Source organism: Nannospalax galili, unplaced genomic scaffold (genome assembly GCF_000622305.1).
Source record: "Nannospalax galili isolate Female #2095 unplaced genomic scaffold, S.galili_v1.0 scaffold870, whole genome shotgun sequence".
NCBI lineage: Eukaryota > Metazoa > Chordata > Mammalia > Rodentia > Spalacidae > Nannospalax > Nannospalax galili.
Window position 1 is genome coordinate 1,561,395 of NW_008329130.1, and position 22,269 is coordinate 1,583,663.

The 22,269-nt window shown below is 45.2% G+C and overlaps 1 protein-coding gene across 2 annotated transcripts in view; it reads right to left on the reverse strand.

The window, feature by feature from the left end:
* Positions 1-22,269, reverse strand: part of Ube4b (ubiquitination factor E4B) — a 132,964-nt gene that overhangs the window by 81,389 nt on the left and 29,306 nt on the right. For both annotated transcript variants that reach the window (XM_008831837.3, XM_029562872.1), the window contains exon 2: positions 15,108-15,294. In XM_008831837.3, the coding sequence (XP_008830059.1) occupies positions 15,108-15,294 (187 nt within the window). The remainder of the gene's footprint in view (positions 1-15,107; positions 15,295-22,269) is intronic.

Below are 22,269 nucleotides of genomic sequence, written 5' to 3' on the forward strand. Positions count from 1 at the left end.
GAAAAAATGATAGCACATAAACTAAGTATTTAGGAGACCATTTTAGACCCATCGTGAAAAAAGGCAAATTTTAAACTAAAACTAATCAATAGGAAAATTAATTACACAATTTACACTATATTATTCTTTGAAATATTTTATTATTTTTCTTTTATGTGTATGAGTGTATTGCCTGCATATATGTGAGCACAGTGTCATGTAATGCCACCGAGGTCAGAAGAGCGCTTCGATTCCCCTGGAACTGGAGTTAAGGACAGTTTGTAGCCGCCATGTGAGTACTGGGAATCAAACCCAGGTCCTCTGCAAGAGCAGTCAGTGCTCTTAACCGCTGAGCCATCTCTCTAGACCCTACATTATATTATTTTTAAAATTTTATTTGTGAGTTGGGGAGATGGCTTAGTTGGTAAAGTGCTTTCTGGCCAAGGATGAGGACCTGAGTTTGGATCACCAGCACTCACGTAAAAATAAACAAAAAAATCACCTAATCACAGCTCTGGGGCTGGAGAGATGGCTCAGTGGTTAAGAACACTGGTTGTTCTTGTAGAAGACCTGGGTTCGAATCCTAGCACCCACATGGCAGCTAACAACTGTCTGTAACTCCAGTCCCAGGGGATCCAACAGCCTCTTCTGACCTCCACGGGCACTGCATGACACGGGTGCACTTACCTACATGCAGGCAATACACGCATACACATAAAATAAAAAAACAAATTTTTAAAAAATTGCAATCCTTGGGTTAAAGAGATGAACCAGAAGCTAAGAGCACTGACTGCTCTTGCAGAAGACCCAGGTTCAATTCCCAGCACCCACATGGCAGCTAACAACTGCCCATAACTCCAATTCCAGGGGAATCTAACACCATCTTCTGACTCTGCGGGCACTGCACGACACGGGTGCACTTACACTCATGCAGGCAATACACTCATACACATAAAATAAAAATAATAAATATTAAAAAAAAATCACAGCTCTGGGAACAGGAAGATTCCTGGAGATCTTACAGTCTAGCCAGCTCCAGGTGAGGGGAGAAACCATCTATGTGAAGTACAAAGTGACTGAGGAAAACACCCAATGCTAAGCCCAACACACATGCACATACACATTAAAAACTACATTTACTATAGTACACACACCATGACTGTAACAGAGTACAGGGTGTACGATAGTACAGTGTACCTGCAAGTTTTTAAAAATGTAAAAGTTTTTATTTATTTTTAATTTTGCATGTATGTAAATATACCCATGTGTGCAATGCCCACAGAGGAAAGAAGAGGGAGTCAGATTCCTCGGAACTGTTAGCCACCGTATGGGTGCTGGGAGCCAAACCCAGGACCTCTGTAAGAGCAGCCAGTGATCCTAACCACTGGGTCATGTCTCCAGACCCCATAATATTTTTATTAAAGATTTTATTTTAAAGATATCATCTGATCACCTGGAGATGGCTCAGTGGTTAAGAGCACTGACTGGTCTTGCAGAGGACCCCGGTTCGATTCCCAGTACCCATATGATGGCCAACAACCGTCTATAACTCCAGTACCAGGGGATTCAATGCCACTTCGGATCCCTACAGGCATTGTACAACACGGGTGCACTTATGCATATGCAGGCAATACTTGTACACATAAAATAAAAATAAAATCTTTTTTTTTTAAAAAGACTCAAAATCAGAGAAAGAAACAAAGGATAACAATGGCCGACAAGCCCACTGCTGCCTAGGACTCTGCCTCAGGCTTTCGTTGAAAGAGTCACCACACATGAGCACTGGTTTGGCCTACATCATTTCATTCTCCACTGAACACAATGGTCTCTCAACAAGCTCTATAGTTGACTATCACCAAAATGGACAGTGTTTGTTCCTGGCGGTACTCACTGCAACTCACTATCACTCAATAAAGTACAAGCAAGGAGGCTTAAAACAAACCTAACAGTGGGGTGGCTTAAATGACTCCCACATGAGGGCTATACACTTTATAATGTTTAGCGCATTACTGTTAACAACCTAGAGAAAGGGAAATGAAAGACGAAACAGGTCAAGTGAATCAGGCAAGTTACAACAACACCAGAACCGAGTACGGAAGGCTGGTTCCCATTTCTGAAAACTAATAATGCTGTTTTCATTCATTTTAAACAAATATATGGAGTCTTAGAAAATCTTCACAGAATGTGTTTTGATCATCTGCAGGCCCTCTGCCCTCTCTCCATCCCTTTTATGGCTCCCCCTCACTTCGTGGTTTCTATTATATGTTCCAGGGACTATGGAGTATAATTTTGTTCCCCAAATGCTCTTGGGTATGAGTCTATCCAACCTACCAAGCTTCACACCCTTAAAGAAAGTGAGAGTCGGCTACCAAATGCCAAGAGTTCTAACTAGGGCTGGGGCTTCTTTCCCAACTCCCTCATTCATGCTGAGATTTTGCCTAGCCTAGGCTTACTCAGGTCTTGTGTATGTTATTGCAAGTACTGTGGGTTCATACATGCAACTGCCCTGTTGTATCTGGAAAACACTCTTTCTGCCTTCTCTTCCCTGGTGATCCCTGAGCCTTGGGAGCAGAAAGTGTAATGCAGATGTCCCATTCAGGGCTGAGCACTGCACAATCTCCTATTTTGTGCACGTTAACCAGTTGTGTGTGGGTCTTATGTTAATCGCTGTCCACTGTAAGAAGCTTCTCTGATGTAGAACTGAGAGATGCACTAATCGGAATGATGGGCACTTAGAATGTTTTTATTTTTTATAAGGTGATTGTTTTGTTTTGTAGGGATTGAACCCAAGGTCTTGTACAAGTTAGGCAAGTTCTCGCTCACTCAGCTACATCCCTAGGCCCAAGGCAGGCTTTAAAAAAACACATATGGTCCATTTTTATCTATTATAGTCATTTATATCTATTTGTGCAACAGACCATGTCTCTTATTTACCTGACACTCTGTACCACTGACCAGCATTGTCTCCTCATCCATTCTTTCCACCAACCTCTGGCAAACACCATTCACTGTATTCTACTTCTATGAGTACAACTTTTCCTTAAAGACTTTTTTTTTTTTCTTTTTGAGATAGGGTCTCCCAGTAGCCCCAGCTGGCCTGGAACTCACTATGTAGACCAGGCTGGCCTTGAACTCACAGAGATCCACCTACCTCTGCCTCCCGAGTGCTGGGATTAAAGGTGTGCGCCACCACTCCTGGCTTTAAAGACTTTTTAAATTTGTATGTATATGTATGTGTTGTCTGCAGAGGGTGTACCTCTAAAGACCAGAAGAGCATTTCAGATAACCTTGAGCTGGAGTTACAGATGGTTGTAAGCCACATGGTGTGGGTACTGCCAAGTAAACTTGGGTCCTCTGGAAGAACAGTAAGAACTCTTGACCACCAAGATACCTCTCCAAGTCCAAAGTTCAATTTTTAAAGACTCCACATGTAATTGAGGTTACACAGTATCTGTCTAAAGTGCCTGGCTTATTTAGGATAATGTCCTCCAGGTTCATCTACATTGATGCAAATGGGCTTTCCCTTTTAAAAGTTGACTAGCAGAGGGCTGGAGAGATGGCTCAGCAGTTAAGAACACTGTTTGTTCTTCCAGAAGACCTAGTTCAAATCCCAGCACCCACATGGCAGCTAACAACTGTCCTTAACTCCAGTTCCAGGGGATCCGACAGCCTCTTCTGTCCTCTGCAGGCATTGCACGACATGAGTGCACTTACCTACACACAGGCAATACACGCATACACATAAAAATAAAAAAAATAAAAAAATAAAAAGCTGGGCGTGGTGGCGCACACCTGTAGTCCCAGCACTTAGGGAGGCAGAGGCAGGCAGATCTCTGTGAGTTCAAGGCTATCCTGGTCTACAAAGTGAGTTCCAGGCCAGCTGGGGCTACAGGGGGATCCTGTCTCAAAAAGACCGAAAACAAAACAAAACAAAAACAAAAACAGTGATTAGGAGACAGGCCCATGCCTTTAGTTGTAACACTTGGGAAGCAGAGGCAGGCAAATCTCTGTGAGATTGAAGCCAGCCTGGTCTACATAGTGAGTTCTAGGCCACCTGGGGCTACAAGGAGACCCTATCTCAAAAAGACTAAAAACAACAGTACACTGGCTTTAATTCCTTTGATTATTGTGGTGATTTGAATGATAATGTCCCTCCCCATAGGCTCCTGCATGTGAACAATTGTTCCCAGTTGGTGACACTGTTTGATGAGGTCATGGAACCTTTTAGGAGGTACCACCTCTCAAGAGGAAGTGTGTCACTAGGGGTAGGCTTTGAGAGTTCATCACCTCACCCCTCTTCCTGTCTGCTCTTTCTCTGCTTCCTGTTTACTACTGACCTGAGCTCTCAACTTCCATTACTCTGGTTCTACCTGCCTCTTGCTGCCATGACTCTGGGCCAAAATCAACTCTTACCCCCTGGAACCATGAGTTAAAATAACCTCTTCCTTCTATAAGTTGCCTTGGTCATGGTGGTTTGTTTGGGGGGGGGGGGCTCTTTTTGAGACAGGGTCTCCCTGTAGCCCTAGCTGGCTTGGATTCGCTATGGAGACCAAGGTGGCCTTGACATCACAGAAATCTGCCTGCCTCTGCCTCTCAAGTGCTGGGATTAAAGCCAAGTGCCACCATGCCTGGCCAGTCATGGTGTTTTATCACAGCAACAGAAAATTAACTAATACAGATAAATATTCAGGACTGGAATTATTGAATCCCATGGTATTTCTACTTTTAGTTTTCTGAGGACCAAAATTACGGTTTTCCATAACGGCTGTATTAATTTACATTCTCCCTAAGGCAAGATTTTCTATCATAAATACCAAACTAAAAACGCTGAAAAAAAAAACCAAAAAAAACAACAACAAACAGCACACCAGCACCTGGGACTCTGTAATACAGTCAAGCCCATGAGGGATCTTACACCTCCTAGATCCTAAATCAGAGCAGAGTAAACAGGTACCAGTTGACAAGTATTCAGATGCATAAACAGAAGCAGACTGAAGACCACTGAGTCAACAAAATGCTACAGAAGAATCTTAGTTACGACCTTTCTATTTTGCCTTTATACACACACCCACTTTCCTATGTAGAGGCCAGAGGTTAATGTTGGGTGAAAGTTTTCCTCTATCATTCTAAATGTCAAAGAAATGTTACTAAATGTCAAAGAAAAAAAAATCTTAAATTATCATTATGTATAAAGACTAGTGATCAGAGAGAGAAGAGATTCTGGGACTTTGATCTGGAAGTAGCACAGGGCCAAATGTACCATTTGGTTTCTTACTCATTTCAAACAGGCCCTATCTTTCATTTTGCTCCCAGAAGTCCTTAAGGAGATCCACAGAGAGGAACAGGAATTGTAGCAGTCACGTGATTAGCTGCAGGGCTTTCATTTAAAGCATCAACAGACATATATAAATAACCGTATCACTGTGATGGCTAATCTTAGTTGCCAACTTGACACCTGGGAAGAGGGAACTTCAACTGAGGAATTTCCGCCAGCAGACTGGCCTGTCTGTGGGGCATTTTCTTGACTGCTAATTGATGCAGCAGAGCCCAGCCCACTGTGAGCAGTGCCAGCCCTGGGCAGGTGGGCCCAGACTGCATAAGAAAGATGGCTAAAAATGACCCTGGGAGCAAGTCAGTACAGTCTTCCTCCACGGTGCTTCATTTCCAGCCTCTGGTTCTTGCCTTGAGCTCCTGCCTTAACTTACCTCCATAATGGACTATAACCCTTAAGGTCAAATAAACCCTTTCTTCTCCCAATTCTTTATTTCATTTTGAGACAGGGTCTCCCTGTAGCCCCAGCTGGCCTGGAACTTACTATGTAGACCAGGCTGGCCTCAAACACCCAGAGATCTACCTGCCTCTGCCTCCCAAGTGCTGGGACTAATGGCTTCAAAACCATACCCAGCTCTCTCCAAATTATTTCTGACTATAGTATTTATCACAGCAACAGAAAGGCAAACTAAGACAATCACTATTTTAAATAAATAAATAAAATTTTGGTAGCTTAGGGCTGGAGAGATGGCTCAGTGGTTAAAAGCACTGGCTGCTCCTGCAAAAGACTCAGATTTGGTTCCCAGCATCTACTTGGCAGCTAACAACCATCCATAACTCCAGTTCCTGGAGATCCTACACCTTCTTCTGGCCTCTGTGGGCACTACACACACATGGTCTGCTTACATACATGCAAGTAAACACTCATACACATAAAATTTTAAAAACTAATAAAAGTCTTTTAAATATTTCTATATAATTGATATGTTTTTTAAAAATATTTTATTATTTTTATTTTATGTGCATGCGTGTGTTGCCTGCATGTAGGTAAGTGCACCCATGTCGTGCGATGCCCTCGGAGGTCAGAAGAGGCTGTCAGAGTCCCTGAAACTGGAGTTATGGACAGTTGTTAGCTGCCATGTGGGTGCTGGGATTCGAACCTGGGTCTTCTGTAGGAAGAACCAGTGTTCTTAACCACTGAGCCATCTCCCCAGCCCTCAACTGATTTGTTTTATAAGCTTGTATACCAGAGCTGGAGAGATGGCTCAGCAGGTAAGAGCACATACTACCCAAGTTCAGTTCCCAGTACCCACAAGCAGGCAGCTCACAACTGCCTATAACTCCAGCTCCAGGGGGATCCAACACCTCTGGCCTTCTCAGGCACCATCCCCCATATACACACACAATTAAAAATAACTGATCTTTATTAAAAAATTTTTTGGTCTTCTTAAGATAGCTGGCCTTGCTCTCACAGAGATGAGTGCTGGGATTGAAGGCGTGCACCACCACACCTGGATTAAATTAAAAAAAAAAAAAAAAAAAAAAAAAAAAACAGCCAGGGCTGGAGAGTTGGCTCAGTGGTAAGAGCACAGGCTGTTCTTACAGAGGATCCAGGTTCAAGTCCCAGCAACCAAATGGCAGCTAACAACTGTTCGTAATTCCAGTTCCAGAGGATCCAACAGCCTCTTCTGTCTTCTGCGGGTATTGCATGACACAGGTGCACTTACCTACACACAGGCAATACACGCATACACATAAAATAAAAATATTAAATAAATTTTTAAAAAAGATAAAATCGCCCACAAAACCAAACAGTGAAGCAATCACAAAAGATGCCCATGTGCACATGTATACACACACACACATACACAGTGACGATCACCCATTGAGAAAGTATGGTAAACATAACAAGTTTTAAGAGAACCAAAGGCAATGTCATCTAACTGTGGAAGTTACTGGAATCAAAAGAGAGTTCAAACCCAAATGAGCTTGAAGCTGGACACCAAAGAGGGAGTAGCTCCCACATACTCACAACTATGACAGACATCACAAAAGCCCTCTCTGAAAACCCCACGTTGCCCAAAGACTACTGTAACCTTTCCATAAGGACAGCTGCCTAGCAACTACCGAGCCAACCCTGGACCAAGGCCTCCCTCGATATGGATCCTTCTAGCCAATGATAATTCAAAACAACTTATATAACCTTTCTCATTCACCTTTAAAGCCCTATCTTCCTTTGCTGCCCTAGGCATGCTATCGATCCCTCATAGCACACATATACTGACTTACAAGCCTATGCTCATTTCTGAATGAGTTCAGTGCTCATTTAGAGAGCTTTGCTCAGGGCTGGAGACATGGCTCCACTGTTAGCAGTGTGCACTGCTCTTGCAGAGGACCTATGCCTGGTTCCCAGAACCCCTATCAGTTGGCTCACTACAGCCTTTAAAAGAGTTTTCTCTTTTAAAAGAAACAGTAGTGCAGGGGAAATAATTTAAGAAATTTCTGGGAATGAGGTTCAAGTTTAGAACTTCAAGGACCTAGGGTCATGGGGGATTGGTGGGGGCTCCACAGAGGGCCTTGAAGGCATCAGTTACATTGTTGTGTACATCTCTAGTATTTTGTAGTGGGTTGTTTTTTTTTTTGGTCTTTTTTTTTGAAGCAGGGTCTCCCTGTAGCTCCAGCTGTCCTGGAACTCACTATGTAGACCAGGCTGGCCTTGAACTCAGGGATCCACCTGCCTCTGCCTCCCGAGTGCTGGGACTACAGGTGTGTGCTACCACTCCTGGCTCTGTTTTTGATTTTTTTTAGATGAGGCATCTACAGAGTGCCCACTACTAATGGGCTCAGTACGGTGCTGGGGACAATGGGAAAAACAATACTGATCAGAGGTTGCAGACAGTTCTGCAGGTAAAAGCACTTCCTGCTCTTAGAGAAGACCCAAGTTCAACCCCCACCACCCACACTGGGCAGGTTACAACCACCTGTAACTTCAGCTCCAGGTGTTCCAACACTGTCTTCTGGCCTTCTCAGACACCCGCATTCATGTGCACATACCCACACACAGACAAATAAACATACATAACTGGGGGGGGGCTTTTTGAGACATGGTCTCTCTGTAGTGCCCACTGGCCTGGAACTCACTATGTAGATCAGCTGGCCCTGAAGTCACTGAGATCTGCCTGCCTCTGCCTGTGGTGGGGTTAAAGGCACGCACCACCATGCCTGACCAACAAAATTAAAAATGAAATAAATCTTAAAACTAAAGTGAATAAACAACACTCCAATTTGGAAATGGGATTTTTATAGAAAAAAGCAATTTAGGATAAAGTCACACTGGATTATAGTGGACTGTAGTCCAGGATGGGTGTCTGAAAAAGAAGAGAGGAATTTGAGGGGAGAAGAGGAAACAGTTGATGTACACACAAAAACATGAAGGGTGGACAGACTGGCGTGGTCCTGCCATAAGCCAAAGAATGCCAGGGGCAAGCAGCAGCTGAAGAGGAAGGGTGGGTGCCTCCTTCCCAGCAGCACACCTGAGGAAGCCTGCTTCTGTTGCTATAAGGCATCAGACTTGAGGCGCCTTGTTCCAGCAGTTCTGGGAAAGGCACACAAAAGCAGGTGACACAACAAATGGTAGGGGTGACCTGCAGGACCCCTACAGCTCCTCAGTCCTCACTTTAGGTACCCACAGCTAACAGCACCCCAAATAAGATGGTGCCAAGTGACTACAGGCAGTAGCCCACCAGTATTTGTCTTAACACGTAATCCAGCACTTGGGAGACTGAGGCAAGAGGATTGACTATCTCGAGGGGCTGGAGAGAAGGCTCAGTGGTTAAGAACACACACTGTTCTTACAGAAGACCTGGGTTCGAATTCCAGCACCCACATGGCAGCTAACAACTGTCCATAACTCCAGTCCTAGGGGATATGACAGCCTCTTCTCTCCTCCACGGGCATTGCATGACACGGGTCCACTTATCTGCATGTAGGTAATACACGCATACACATAAAATAAAAATAATAAATAAAATATTTTTAAAAAACTGTCTCGAAAGAAAAGAGACAAAGAGATTAAAGAATGGGGGGAAGGGAGGAGACAGGGAGGGAGGGCACTCATGATCCGCCTGCCTCAGCCTTCTGGTAACTTTTAATCTATTTAGTATTTATTTATTTGTGTGTATATGTATGTATGTGAGTATGGGAATGCCTGTGGAGGTGAGCTGGTTCTTTCCTTCCACTGTGGGTTCTGGGGATTAGCACTCAGGCCATCTGCTGAGCCACCTCACTGGCCTATAACTTTGCAGGTTTTTTTCTTAACATATGCTCATGATGCTCTGGCCATTTTCTTTGTAATTCATTTATTAATTCACCCCATCTTGTTATGATTTAATAAATCCTATGCCAGGCACTGGAGACACAGGTGTGAACGAATTAACACAAGTCCTGGCCCCTAAGGACTTACACTCCACTATGGGAAGTAGATGAGACAGGATACAGAGCCAGACATGGTGCTCAAGACAGAGGCCAGCCTGGGTAACACAGCAAGATTGTCTCAGAAACAAGAAAACTCAGGTTTTACAAGTAATGCATGAACACCCTGCATCCCTGTTCAGCATGGAAGAAGCCAGAGTGGTCTGCATCCCAATTCCCTATCCGCAAGTTGGATAACCTTCAGAGGATGGTGTGATAAGAACAGGAGGTAGGAACTGGCTAGGGTAAAAAGACCCCAAAGAAAAGTAGCCAGTTTCTTGGCTAAAACTCACAATGTCCTTGGGCCTCTTAGCAACATACTCCGTTCTGAAGGCCAAAAATGTCGAAAATATTTGGGAGCTTTTATTATCTAATCTTTAAAAGATTTTAGGGTTACTCTTCAGAGGGGGGAATGTTAGAGTAGCCAAAAGCCCCATTAAAAAAAAAACAAAACATAAATCGAAGAAGAGCGAGCACATGAAGGTATCAGAAAAGAGTGATGGGGAAATATGGGAGGAGTTGGAGGGGAGGGAGTAGGTATGGATTTGAAAAAAACACCTTTAATGAAGTTATAAAATACCCAATAAATTTTTTAAAAAAAAAAAAAAAAAAAAAAAAAAAAAAAAAAAAAAAAACAGTAATGCATGAGCCACTTCTGTCAGCAGTAAGAGCTGGAAGGACCAGCACCTGTGCCAGGAGGATGCAATCTGAGGCCAAAGATGGGCTTACTGAGAAAGTGACACTAAAATTAAAAGCATCCTGTCTGACTGATTTTCTTCTTTTTCAAATATTACCTTCACATCTTTACTGGGGGTTAGGGGAGGCCTCATACCACACTGTATGTGTGGAGGTCAGAAGACAACTTGCAGGAGTCAGCTCCTCTCCTTCCACCATGTGAGTCCTGATATTGAAATGAGGTCATCAGGCAAGGGCTTTTCCTTGCTGAGCCATCTTGCCAGCTATAGCTTTCTGAGACAAGATTTTGCGATGTAGTCCAGGCTGGCCTGGAACCATTCTCCTCCCCAACTTCCCACATGCTGGGAGTATAGGCATGTACCAGCATGGCTAGTTTGAACACCTTAATCACTGGGCAACAAAGCCAGGTGGGTCTCTAAGGAATGAACATTCTAGGCAAAGACCCAAAAATGTAAAGATCCCACATTAGGACCATAACTGGACTAGAAGGAAACAGTGTGCCTGGAGCAGGGGGGACCAAGGAAAGAGGCAGGGGAGCAGACATCACAGTTGAGGACCTGTTCCACAGTGATATTGTATGATGGGAGCTGTGACTGGTCGTCTGAAGGAGGTAGGGACCCTGGAGGATGCTGAACAGAAAAATGATGCAACTTGCCTGATGGAAGGTTATGTGTTTTGTTTCATTTGACTTGTCTATTTAATAAATCAACAAATATTTGTTGGCCCAACCCACCAAAGCATGGCTAGTAACAGCTTCCTGTTTGTGATTGTGAACAATGACGATTATGCAAGAAACACAATCAGGGACTTCATAGCACAGGGGGCTCTGTCAAGGACTAACCACTCAGGACCAAGGCTTCTTCTTGGCTCGGCAAGACCCAGAGCATGCAGTGGTAAAGAAACAACTGCTGTCCTATGACATTGGACTCAAGCATTTGTGGGGCTCCTGGGATGTTCTTCCCAAAACAGACTAATGCACAGCCAGGGTAGGCCTGGGCTGAGATGTGACAAAGTAGGAAACTTGATTTTAATTATAGACTATTTTTTTATTACGGGGGGCACGATACATGCCACAGCTTATGTGTGGAGGTCAGAGGACAACTCTGGAGTCCGTTCTCTCCTGCAGAATTCTACATGGTTTCTAGCGACTGAACTCAGTAGGGTTCCAGGCTTGCATAGCAAGCACTTATACCTGCTGAGTCAACTCTTTGGCCCCCAAAAGTTGACTGTGAAGGCTGGGGAGATGACTCAGTTGGTAAGGTGTTGGCTACACCAAGCACAAGGACCTGAGTTCAGATCAGCGCGTACATAAAAGCCGAGCATAGTGGTATGCACCTGTAATGACAGTGCTAAGGAGACGGAGACAGGAGGGTCCCTAGGGCTTGCTGGCCAGTCAGTGTAGCCAAATCAGCAAGCTCTGGGTCAGTAAGAGACTCTGTCTCAAAAAATAAGGTGGAAAGCAATTAATGAAAACTCCTAACATCAACTTCGGAACTCCAAACATAAGAACAAGCATGTGAACACAGATAAGCACACCCACACATGAACACACAGACGCATACACACGCAAATAAAAACACTCATTTTGGATGTTTTCACTTGTAGGACACTTGGTAGACATGTAAACAGAGAAGTCAAATAGGTCATTAGTCTGAAGTTCAAGGAGCAGGTCTGGGCTGGAGATGTAAACATAGGATCATCAAACTAGAAGGAATAATTAAAGCCAGGAAACCAAATAGAATCAGTAAGAGAATAAATACAGATGAAGAGACTTTAAATACTGGACTCTGGCACCCTGCCATGTGCAAGTTAGGGAAGTGAAAAAGAACAGAGACTGTGTTCTGGAAGCCAAAATAAAAGGTGTTTTAAGGAGGAGAGACTAAAAGCCATGCCAAACAGGATGAGAGGTCAGAGACACTGACTCAGCAAAGCACGAGGTCTCTCCCACCTGTAGTTGATTCAGCGAGGGGTGAGCACAGGAGACCAGTGTCTCGTTCCAGAAGTCTGGCCGTGAAGTACAGAGACAGTGGAAGCTGGCGGGGAAAACGGAATCCAGGGAGCTCCTTGGAATCCAGACATGTACAATACAACTGTTTGCATTATCACAAAAGTTCCCCCGAGATGAAAACCTGGTGAGACAGGAGGGAAGGAACTGCTGGAAGAAGGCTTTGCAAAGTGAGAGGAGAGGGTGGCCGGGTGCGGGTGTGGGCAGACAGATGCCATAACAGGGCTTAGGTAGTTTCCTTCTGCCACATCTGCCACCTCAACATGAGACAGTGTTCGCAGAGTGAGGTGCTACATGCTGGCTAGCAGAGTAGAAAAGTGACTTGAGAAGCCTGGTATGCCTGCTGGGCAGTACTGTGGTCTGCTTGAACTTGTGATCCTGAATAGAAATGATAGATAGGACACAGGGTTCCGAGTTGTTCTGCAGTCTTGTTCCAATGTAGGAGATGGTGCAGGCAGGAAGCAAAGCTAACCAGAACTGTGATGTAACCAAGCTAGAAGGACAAAGTGAGAGAGGCCCTGCCCATGAGAGATTCTAGAACTGCAGGTGTGCCCGGATCATAGCAAGGAAACAGCGTTATGTGAGCATTTTCCCAGGGAACAGACAAAAATCACCCCTGGAATGCCAAGCTCTTTAGTTCTTCTAGAAAATCATCATAGCCGGGTGTGGTGGCGCACGCCTTTAATCCCTGCACTCGGGAGGCAGAGTCAGGCAGATCTCTGTGAGTTCAAGAACAGCCTGGTCTACATAGTGAGTTCCAGGAGAGCTGGGGCTACAGGGAGACTCTGTCCAAAAAAAACCAAAAAAAAAAAAAAAGAAAGAAAAGGAAAACAGAAAAGAAAATCATCAAAGCTGCTGAAAACACACACTTCAGTCAGAAGCATTCTTTTTTTTTTTTTGGTCTTTTTGAGACAGAGTCTCCCTGTAGTCCCAGGTGGCCTATAATTCACTTTGTAGACCAGGCTGGCCTTGAACTCACAGAGATCCACCTACCTCTGCCTCCCAAGAGCTGAGATTAAAGGCATGCGCCACCACTCCCAGCTCAGTCAAAGGCATTCTTTACTACCAACTGACAATTCGGTCTGAGCTCCTGTTATTGTTAACAGAATTGTGGACAGGCATTTATCCATACAGAGAGGAACCCACACTGAGATTTAATGACTTAAGAGAAACTCAAATGCTTTCAACTCACAAGTTATCTAGATCAAGGAGAGAGATTATTTGCAAGGCTAAGGCAGAGTACATGAAACTGGAATTAACAGTCACGTATCAAATTATTACATACAATCTACCAGGTTTCTTAGTACATTTTTTCAAAACCCAACAATTATTTAAGAAATCATGAAACTATTTTGTTTGATAGAAAGATCATGTAGCAAAGAACATTTTCAGATACATGGTATGAATCAATTTCTTAACAAAGACAGTTCTGAATAGCAACTGTTGAGTTCATCTATTTTAAAGGAATACAATTTTACCATCACTAAATGTCAGTGAGACATCTACAAAATATTCTATCAGGACTGGAGCGATGGCTCAGCAGTTAAAAGTACTGGCAGCACTTGCAGAGAACCCAGGTTTGATTCCCAGCACCCATATGGCAGCCAACAACCTTCTGGAACTCCAGTTCCAGGGAATCTGCCACCCTCTTCTGGCTTCCAAGGGCACTGCAAGACATGGGTGCACTTGCAGGCAATACACTCATATACACACACAAAAATTAAAAGCTAGGCATGGAGGCGCATGCCTTTAATCCCAGCACTCAGGAGGCAGAGGCAGGTGGATCTCTGTGAGTTCGAGGCCAGACTGGTCTCCATAGTGAATCCAGGACAGCTGGGGCTACAGGGAGACTCTCAAAAAGACGAAAAAAAAAAAAAATTAAAATTAATAAATCCAAAATATCCTATCCAGTAGAGGTCTACTTTCTGCAGTGCTGGCGACTGATCCCAGGGTCTGAGGAGTGTTCTACCACGAGCAGCATTCCTGGTACCCAGTGTAATTTAGAGAAGTCCTGTGCCAGTGAGGTCTGAATCAAGAAATCTGTAACAGAGGTTGTCATTTGCCCATTACTCCAATCTTGCATTTGCAGGTTATTTTGTCTTTTATTCTTTTGTGCTCATGTGTGTGTACAAGTATCCGCAGACCAGAAGGTGACACTGGGTGTCTTCCTCTGTCACTCCCTGAGATAAGGTGTCCCACTGAACCTGGAGCTCAACAATTGGCTAGACCAGGTCCTAGGACACATCTGTCTGTTTCCTCAACAGTGGGATTACGGGCAGGAGCTACTGCACCCAGCTTTTACACAGGTGCTGGGGACTGGAATCCAGGTCCTCATGCCCATGCAGGAATCACTTTGCCCACTGAGCTCTGTCCCCAGCCCCCAGATTATTTCAAAGGATGGCAGAGTACTCTGTGATACAGTCATGCTTATAGAAAGAATGGGGTAGGAGGAAGCAGCCAAACTCATAACATCAGCAAAATCTAATTCAGTCTTAGTCACTTCCCATCAAAGGTAAGACCTGAGCCTGTCTGCAGAAAAAAGAAAAAGAAGACAGAAGGTTTGGAAAAGTCTTCGCTGGTCTCTGTCAAAATGAACAAACTGCACTGCCCCTATACTATGCGTGGCGACACCAGGGTCAGTAGAGATGTGAAGTACAAGCACTTCCAGCTGGAGGCGGAGGCTTACCTGCTGCACCTATTGGGGAGGTAGCTGGGGTCATGTTGTGGACATTGAGACCAAGACTCTGGGAGGGGCCCGCGGCTGACGCTGCAATGGGAGGTCCCGGAGGGTTCTCCCTCTGGGGTGACGTAAGCGGGGTAGTCGGCTGGGAGGTCTGTCCACCAGCAAGTCGTGCCAGGCGCCTCCGTCGAATCTACAAAAAGAGGAGAGAACAGGCATTCTGTAACTGAAAGCAGAAGCACAACCTCCTGTGAGAATTAGGGCATTCGTGGATCCCATCAGTAACCATTCATTCCCAAGCCTAGCAGCCAAGCTGTCTGAAAAAGAAAGTATTGAAAAAGGTAACTTGGTAAAACTAGCACTGTTTTTCCTTAATCTGTGTATGTGTGTGGGTGGGTGGTGCATGCAATATGGAAGTCAGACAACTCAAGTGTTCATCCTTGCCTTCCATCTTGTAGACAGGTCTCTTGCTTGTCATTGTGTACATCAGGCCAGCTTAGCTGGCCAAGTTTTCAGGGATTCCCCTCTCTCTGCCTTCCATCTCCCCATAGGAGCTGAGGATCACAGGCACCTGCTACTGTGCCTGGCTTTCTGTGGGCTCTGAGGACCCAAACTCAGGTTCCCATGCTTACAAAGCTAGTGCTTTACTCATGAGTCTAGTATTCTTACAAGCTACTGCTCCATTTCAAAAATCTGTACTTTGATGGCCTTACTAACTGTATTCTATCTCGACTATTAACTAAATTTCTGATATGCACACTACCCTTTTAAATACACTACAGCCTGTTATTTTAAGATTTTTTGTTTTGTTTTGTTTTGTCTTGTTTTTTTAATGCCGGGCGTGGTGGTGCACGCCTTTAATCCCAGCGCTTGGGAGGCAGAGGCAGGCAGATCTCTGTGAGTTCGAGGCCAGCCTGGTCTACATAGTGAGTTTCGGGACAGCTGGGGCTACAAACAGAAGCACAAAGAAAGTTGGGTACACTGTGGCAAAGATGATCTGCACCTGGGTCTGGTTTGGGTCTGTGATTCCATCACTATACCAAGAGTCTGTGGATCCCTAGACATCCTTCTTAAAGATTTGTGAGGCCAAAACTATTTGTATAAAAATACCAAGACAATCTGCTTTTTCCACTCTCATTCTCTAACATGTAGACTTTCCAGATGTGATTCACAACACATCAATACAGGCATGTTTTCTGTTTGTGTTACCAGTGATGGAACCCAGGACCTTGTACATGATAGGCAAGTGCTCCAACAATGGGTTACCTCCTGGTGGGTTTTAAAGTCAGTTGTTCATCTTTTTTATTTGAGCCCAGATTTTGCTATGTGGTCCAGGCTGGCTTTGAACTCTCCACCCTCCTGCTTCAGCCTCCCCAGTGCAGGGATTACAATATACATATGCCACGATGCCCAGTCCTCAGTACAAAGGTTGACAGGAGAACCCAGCTGCCTGCTATTAACACAGACATTTAAAAGATTTGCAAGACCTGGGTTTGATTTCCATCACCCACATGATGGCTAACAACTTTCCATGACTACAGTTCTATGGGATCTGACACCCTCTTCTGGCCTCTATGGGCACTGCAGAACATGGGTGTACTTACATAATGGAGGCAATATACTCATACATACAAAATCAAATGAATAAAATTTTTAAAAGATTTACAATTGGGGCTGGAGAGATGGCTCAGTGGTTAAGAACACTGGTTGTTCTTGCAGAAGACCCGGGTTCAAATCCCAGCACCCACATGACAGCTAACAACTGTCTGCAACTCCAGTTCCAGGGGATCAGACAGCCTCTTCTGTCCTCTGCAGGCATTGCATGACACGGGTGCACTTACCTACATGCAGGCACTACACACATACACATAAAATAAAAATAACAAATTTTTAAAAATTTAGAAAATGGCAACCAGAGAGAGAGAGAGAGAGGAAGAAGAAGAGGAAGAAAAAGGGGGGAAAGGCGGGGGGAGGAGGAAAGGCTTTGTCAGCACCCGGTGGCTTCCAAACTAGAACCATGCTGTGACACCCTCTCACCATTTTCATTTCCTCTTCATTTTCCGTACACTCAACTTTGCTCAAAGAATGATTTTGACATTTCCTTTCTATTCTTAGCAGAAAGCAGGAACTCATATATGTAGATTAAACAAAGTTAAAAGAATTAGCTCATTTTTTCCAAATTCTTAGAAAAACCAAGAGCAGCTGGGTGTGGTAGTGCATGCCTTTAGCCCCAGCACTTGGGAGGCAGAGGCAGGCGGATCTCTGTGAGTTTGGGGCCAGCCTGGTCTACACAGTGAGTTCCAGGCCAGCTGGGGCTACAGGTACAATTGTGAAAGCAGTACCACTCCTGTCATTAAATTTGTCTGTTGTGGGTTGGTGAAATGACTCAGCAGGTAAAAGTGTTTGCCACCAAACCTGACCAGCTTAGTTTGGTTCCCAGAACCCACATGACAGAAGAGAACCAACTCCTACAAGTTGTCCCCTGACTTCCATGTGCACAGCATGTGCTGACCAATACACACAATAAATGTGATTTTAAAATATGTATGTAAAGTAAAACATCAGAGTGACATAAGAAGTTGGCACAGTTTCCATTAAATGCAATGGATTTTCATGCATGGTGTGTGTGTTCTAGAACTTTATTGAAGTTGAACTTGACAGTATGAAGGTCATTTGTTATGGTTCTATTTCATTTAGTATATATACTGCTGTATATTTTGACCACAACTTTAATATTTATTTTTATCTGTGTTTGTGTGTGTGTATGTGCACACGTGTGTGCGCTCGAGTGCATGCAGGTGCCTGTGGAGGCCAAAAGAGGGTGTCAGATCCCTTGAAGATGGGAGTTTCAGGTGGTTGCGAGTCTTCAGATGTGGGTGCTGGGAACCGAACTCAGGTTCTCTGGAAGAGCAGCAAACAGCCATCTCTCCAACCCCTGCTTCTAACTTTTCTCCAGCCTCAGTCTTTTGCAAAGTACTTATTTTACTGCACATCACAGAACTTCGTGTGTGTGCGCAGGCGTGCACATACACATGTCATGGTAAATACACTGAGGTCAGAAAACAACTTTCAGAGTCGATGTTCCCCTTCAGCCTTGTTTTGAGGCAAAGGTTTCTCATGCTGTTTCTGCTCTACTGGGTATTCCTAGTTGGCTGGCCTGCAACCTTCTGGGAGAATCGCCTGTCTCCACATCCCACTTCACTGTAGGAGTGCTGGGGTTACAGGTGCACCATACAGGATCTGGCTTTCAATACTATTATTTGTTCTCTGTTTTTGAAACAGGGTATCACTATGTAGTCCTGGCTTGCCTAGAATTCAGAGATCCACCTGCCTCTGCCTCCCAAATGCTGGAATTAAAGGCATGTGGCACCACATCTTATCTTTGCTTTTTAATGTGGGTTCCAGGGATCAAACTCAGAAAGTCAGGCTTGTACAGCAAGTGTGTTTACCTGCTGAGCCATCTTGCTAGAGAATTTTGTATCTGTGTTTGTGTTCAAGACCTTAAGCTTTCAATCTCATCTCTGAGAGACTACTGAATACAGCTTGTCAAGAGCTCAATTCTAGGAGTTGGGAAAGATAGTTCAGTTGCGTAGGTGCTTGACCAAGCATGGGGACCTGAGTTCAAACTCCTATACCAACATAAAAAGCTGCACACCTGTAATTCCAGCACTGAGAGGTAGAGGTAGAAGGATTCCAGGGTCTGGCTGGCCAGTTAGTCTAGCGAACTGGTGAGCTCTAGGTGAGAGAGGATGTCTCAAAAAATAAGATGGAGAATGACAAAGGAAGATCCCAACATCTACCTCTAGTCTCCTCCTGGGCACGCACACCTGCACATGTACACACATACACACACACACACACACACACAGCGCCTCTCTCTCTCTCTCTCTCTCTCTCCCTCTCTCCCTCTTCCCCCTCCTGGGCACGCACACCTGCACATGTACACACATACACACACACACACACACAGCGCCTCTCTCTCTCTTTCTCTCTCCCTCTCTCCCTCTTCCCCCTCCTGGGCATGCACAATTGCACATGTACACACACACACACACACACACACACACACACACACAGCCTCTCTCTCTCACCTCATGGGCATGCATACCTGCATATGTACATACATACACACAAACATACAGCCTCTCTCTCTCTCTCTCCCCCTGGGCATGCACACCTGCACATGTACACACACACACACACAAACACACAGCCTCTCTCTCTCTCTCTCCCCATGGGCATGCACACCTGCACATGTACACACACACACACACAAACACACAGCCTCTCTCTCTCTCTCTCCCCTCATGGGCATGCACACCTGCACATGTACACACACACACACACAAACACACAGCCTCTCTCTCTCTCTCTCCCCTCATGGGCATGCACACCTGCACATGTACACACACACACACACAAACACACAGCCTCTCTCTCTCTCTCTCCCCTCATGGGCATGCACACCTGCACATGTACATAGATACACACAAACACACAGCCTCTCTCTCTCTCTCTCTCCCCCCCTGGGCATGCACACCTGCACATGTACATACACACAAACACACAGCCTTCCTCTCTTCCTTCCTCTCTCTCTCTCTCTCTCTCTCTCTCTCTCTCTCTCTCTCTCTCTCTCTCCCTCCTCCTGGGCATGCACACCTGCACATGTACATACATACAAACGCACACACACACACACACACACACACAACCTCTCTCTCCCCTCATGGGCACACTTGCACATGTACATACATACACACAAACACACAGCCTCTCTCTCTCTCTCTCTCTCTCTCTCTCTCTCTCTCTCTCTCTCTCTCTCTCTCTCTCTCTCTCTCTCTCTCTCTCTCTCTCTCCCCCTCATGGGCATGCACACCTGCACATGTACATACATACACACAAACACACAGCCTCTCTCTCTCTCTCTCTCCCCTCATGGGCATACACACCTGCACATGTACATACATACACACAAACACACAGCCTCTCTCTTTCTCTCTCCCCCCACCATCCGCATGCACACCTGCACATGTACATACATACACACAAACACACAGCCTCTCTCTCCCTCTCTCTCTCTCCCCTCATGGGCATGCACACCTGCACATGTACACACACACACACACAAACACACAGCCTCTCTCTCTCTCTCTCCCCTCATGGGCATGCACACCTGCACATGTACATAGATACACACAAACACACAGCCTCTCTCTCTCTCTCTCTCCCCCCCTGGGCATGCACACCTGCACATGTACATACACACAAACACACAGCCTTCCTCTCTTCCTTCCTCTCTCTCTCTCTCTCTCTCTCTCTCTCTCTCTCTCTCTCTCTCTCTCTCCCTCCTCCTGGGCATGCACACCTGCACATCCCCCCCATGTACACACACACCCACACAAACACACACCCTCCCTCTCTTCCCTCCTCTCTCTCTCTCTCTCTCTCTCTCTCTCCCTCTCTCTCTCCCTCCTCCTGGGCATGCACACCTACACATGTACATACATACAAACGCACACACACACACACACACACACAACCTCCCTCTCTCTCTCTCTCCCCGCACCATGCGCATGCACACCTGCACATGTACATACATACACACAAACACACACCTCCCTCTCTCTCTCTCTCCCCGCACCATGCGCATGCACACCTGCACATGTACATACATACACACAAACACACAGCCTCTCTCTCCCTCTCTCTCTCTCCCCTCATGGGCATGCACACCTGCACATGTACATACATACACACAAATACAGAGCCTCTCTCTCTCTCTCCCCTCATGGGCATGCACACCTGCACATGTACATACACACACACACAACCTCTCTGTCTCTGTCTCTCTCTCTCTCTCTCTCAATTCTAAAATTTTATTTGGGATCATGGAATGATAATCAAGAAGAAAACCATCTGCACACAACAGACCTTTTATTGAGTGTGTGTAACATTTTGATTTTAAAAAAAAATGTTGTAAGCCTAAAAGACATTCTTTGAAAGCTTAAGGAAACTTGACTAAAAGACAACACAACACACTGGAAACGGATGCTGTCACCACATGGGAAATAATACATTTCTGTATCTATGTAAGCACACCATGTGCATGCCTGGTGCCCTCAGGGGTCAGAAGGCATGGGACCCCTGGAACTGGAATTGTGGACAGGTGTTGGCTGCCATGTGGGTGCTAAGAACTGAACCCAAGTCCTCTGCAAGAGCAGTCAGTCTCTTAACCACTGAGCCATTTCTCCAACCCCAAAGGTTTCATTTATTTTTATCTGTATGAGTATGGTCTGCATGCAAGCACACCATGTAACATGTCTGGTGCTCAGGAAGGCCAGAAGAAGGTGTCAGATCCCCTGGAATCGGAGTTAAGGATGGGTGTTAGCCATCATGAGGTGGGTGCTAAGAACTGAACCCAAGTCCTCTGCAAGAGCAGTCAGTCTCTTAACCACTGAGTCATTTCTCCAACCCCAAAGGTTTCATTTATTTTTATCTGTATGAGTATTGTCTGCATGCAAGCACACCATGTAACATGTCTGGTGCTCAGGAAGGCCAGAAGAAGGTGTCAGATCCCCTGGAATCGGAGTTAAGGATGGGTGTTAGCCATCATGAGGTGCTAGGAACCACCCTGATTCCTCCAGTGCTCTTAACCACTGGGCCACCTCTCCAGCCTGAGTAGTTTTTAATGTTATATCTTATTGGATGTGAGTCAAATACATTAGGCCTGCCCTTGGAAATGTAACTATAATTTATTTTGCTTATTTTTGTATATGTATGTGTTCTCCTGTATAGACACATGTATGTGCATGTGTGTGCACATGCACATAGAGGCCAGAGGTTGACATGAGGTGTCTTTCTCAACTGCTCTCCACTTCATTTACTGAGGGAGAGAGGGTCTCTAACTGAACACAGAGCTTGCTGACAGGCTATTCAGCTTACCCAGAGGATCCTGGCTCCTCTTCCCAAGCTCTGGCAGTGCAGGTGAGACACATAGCCACCCCAGCTTCGGGAGGCTCAGGGGATCTGAACTCCAGTCCTCATAGTTTACACACCAAGTGCTTCGCCCACTGAGCTCTCTCAAGTCCCAATTTCTTGTTTTGTTTTGTTTTGTTTGCGGTGATAGGGACTAAGCACAGGGCTTCGCACATTCTAGGCACTCGCTCTG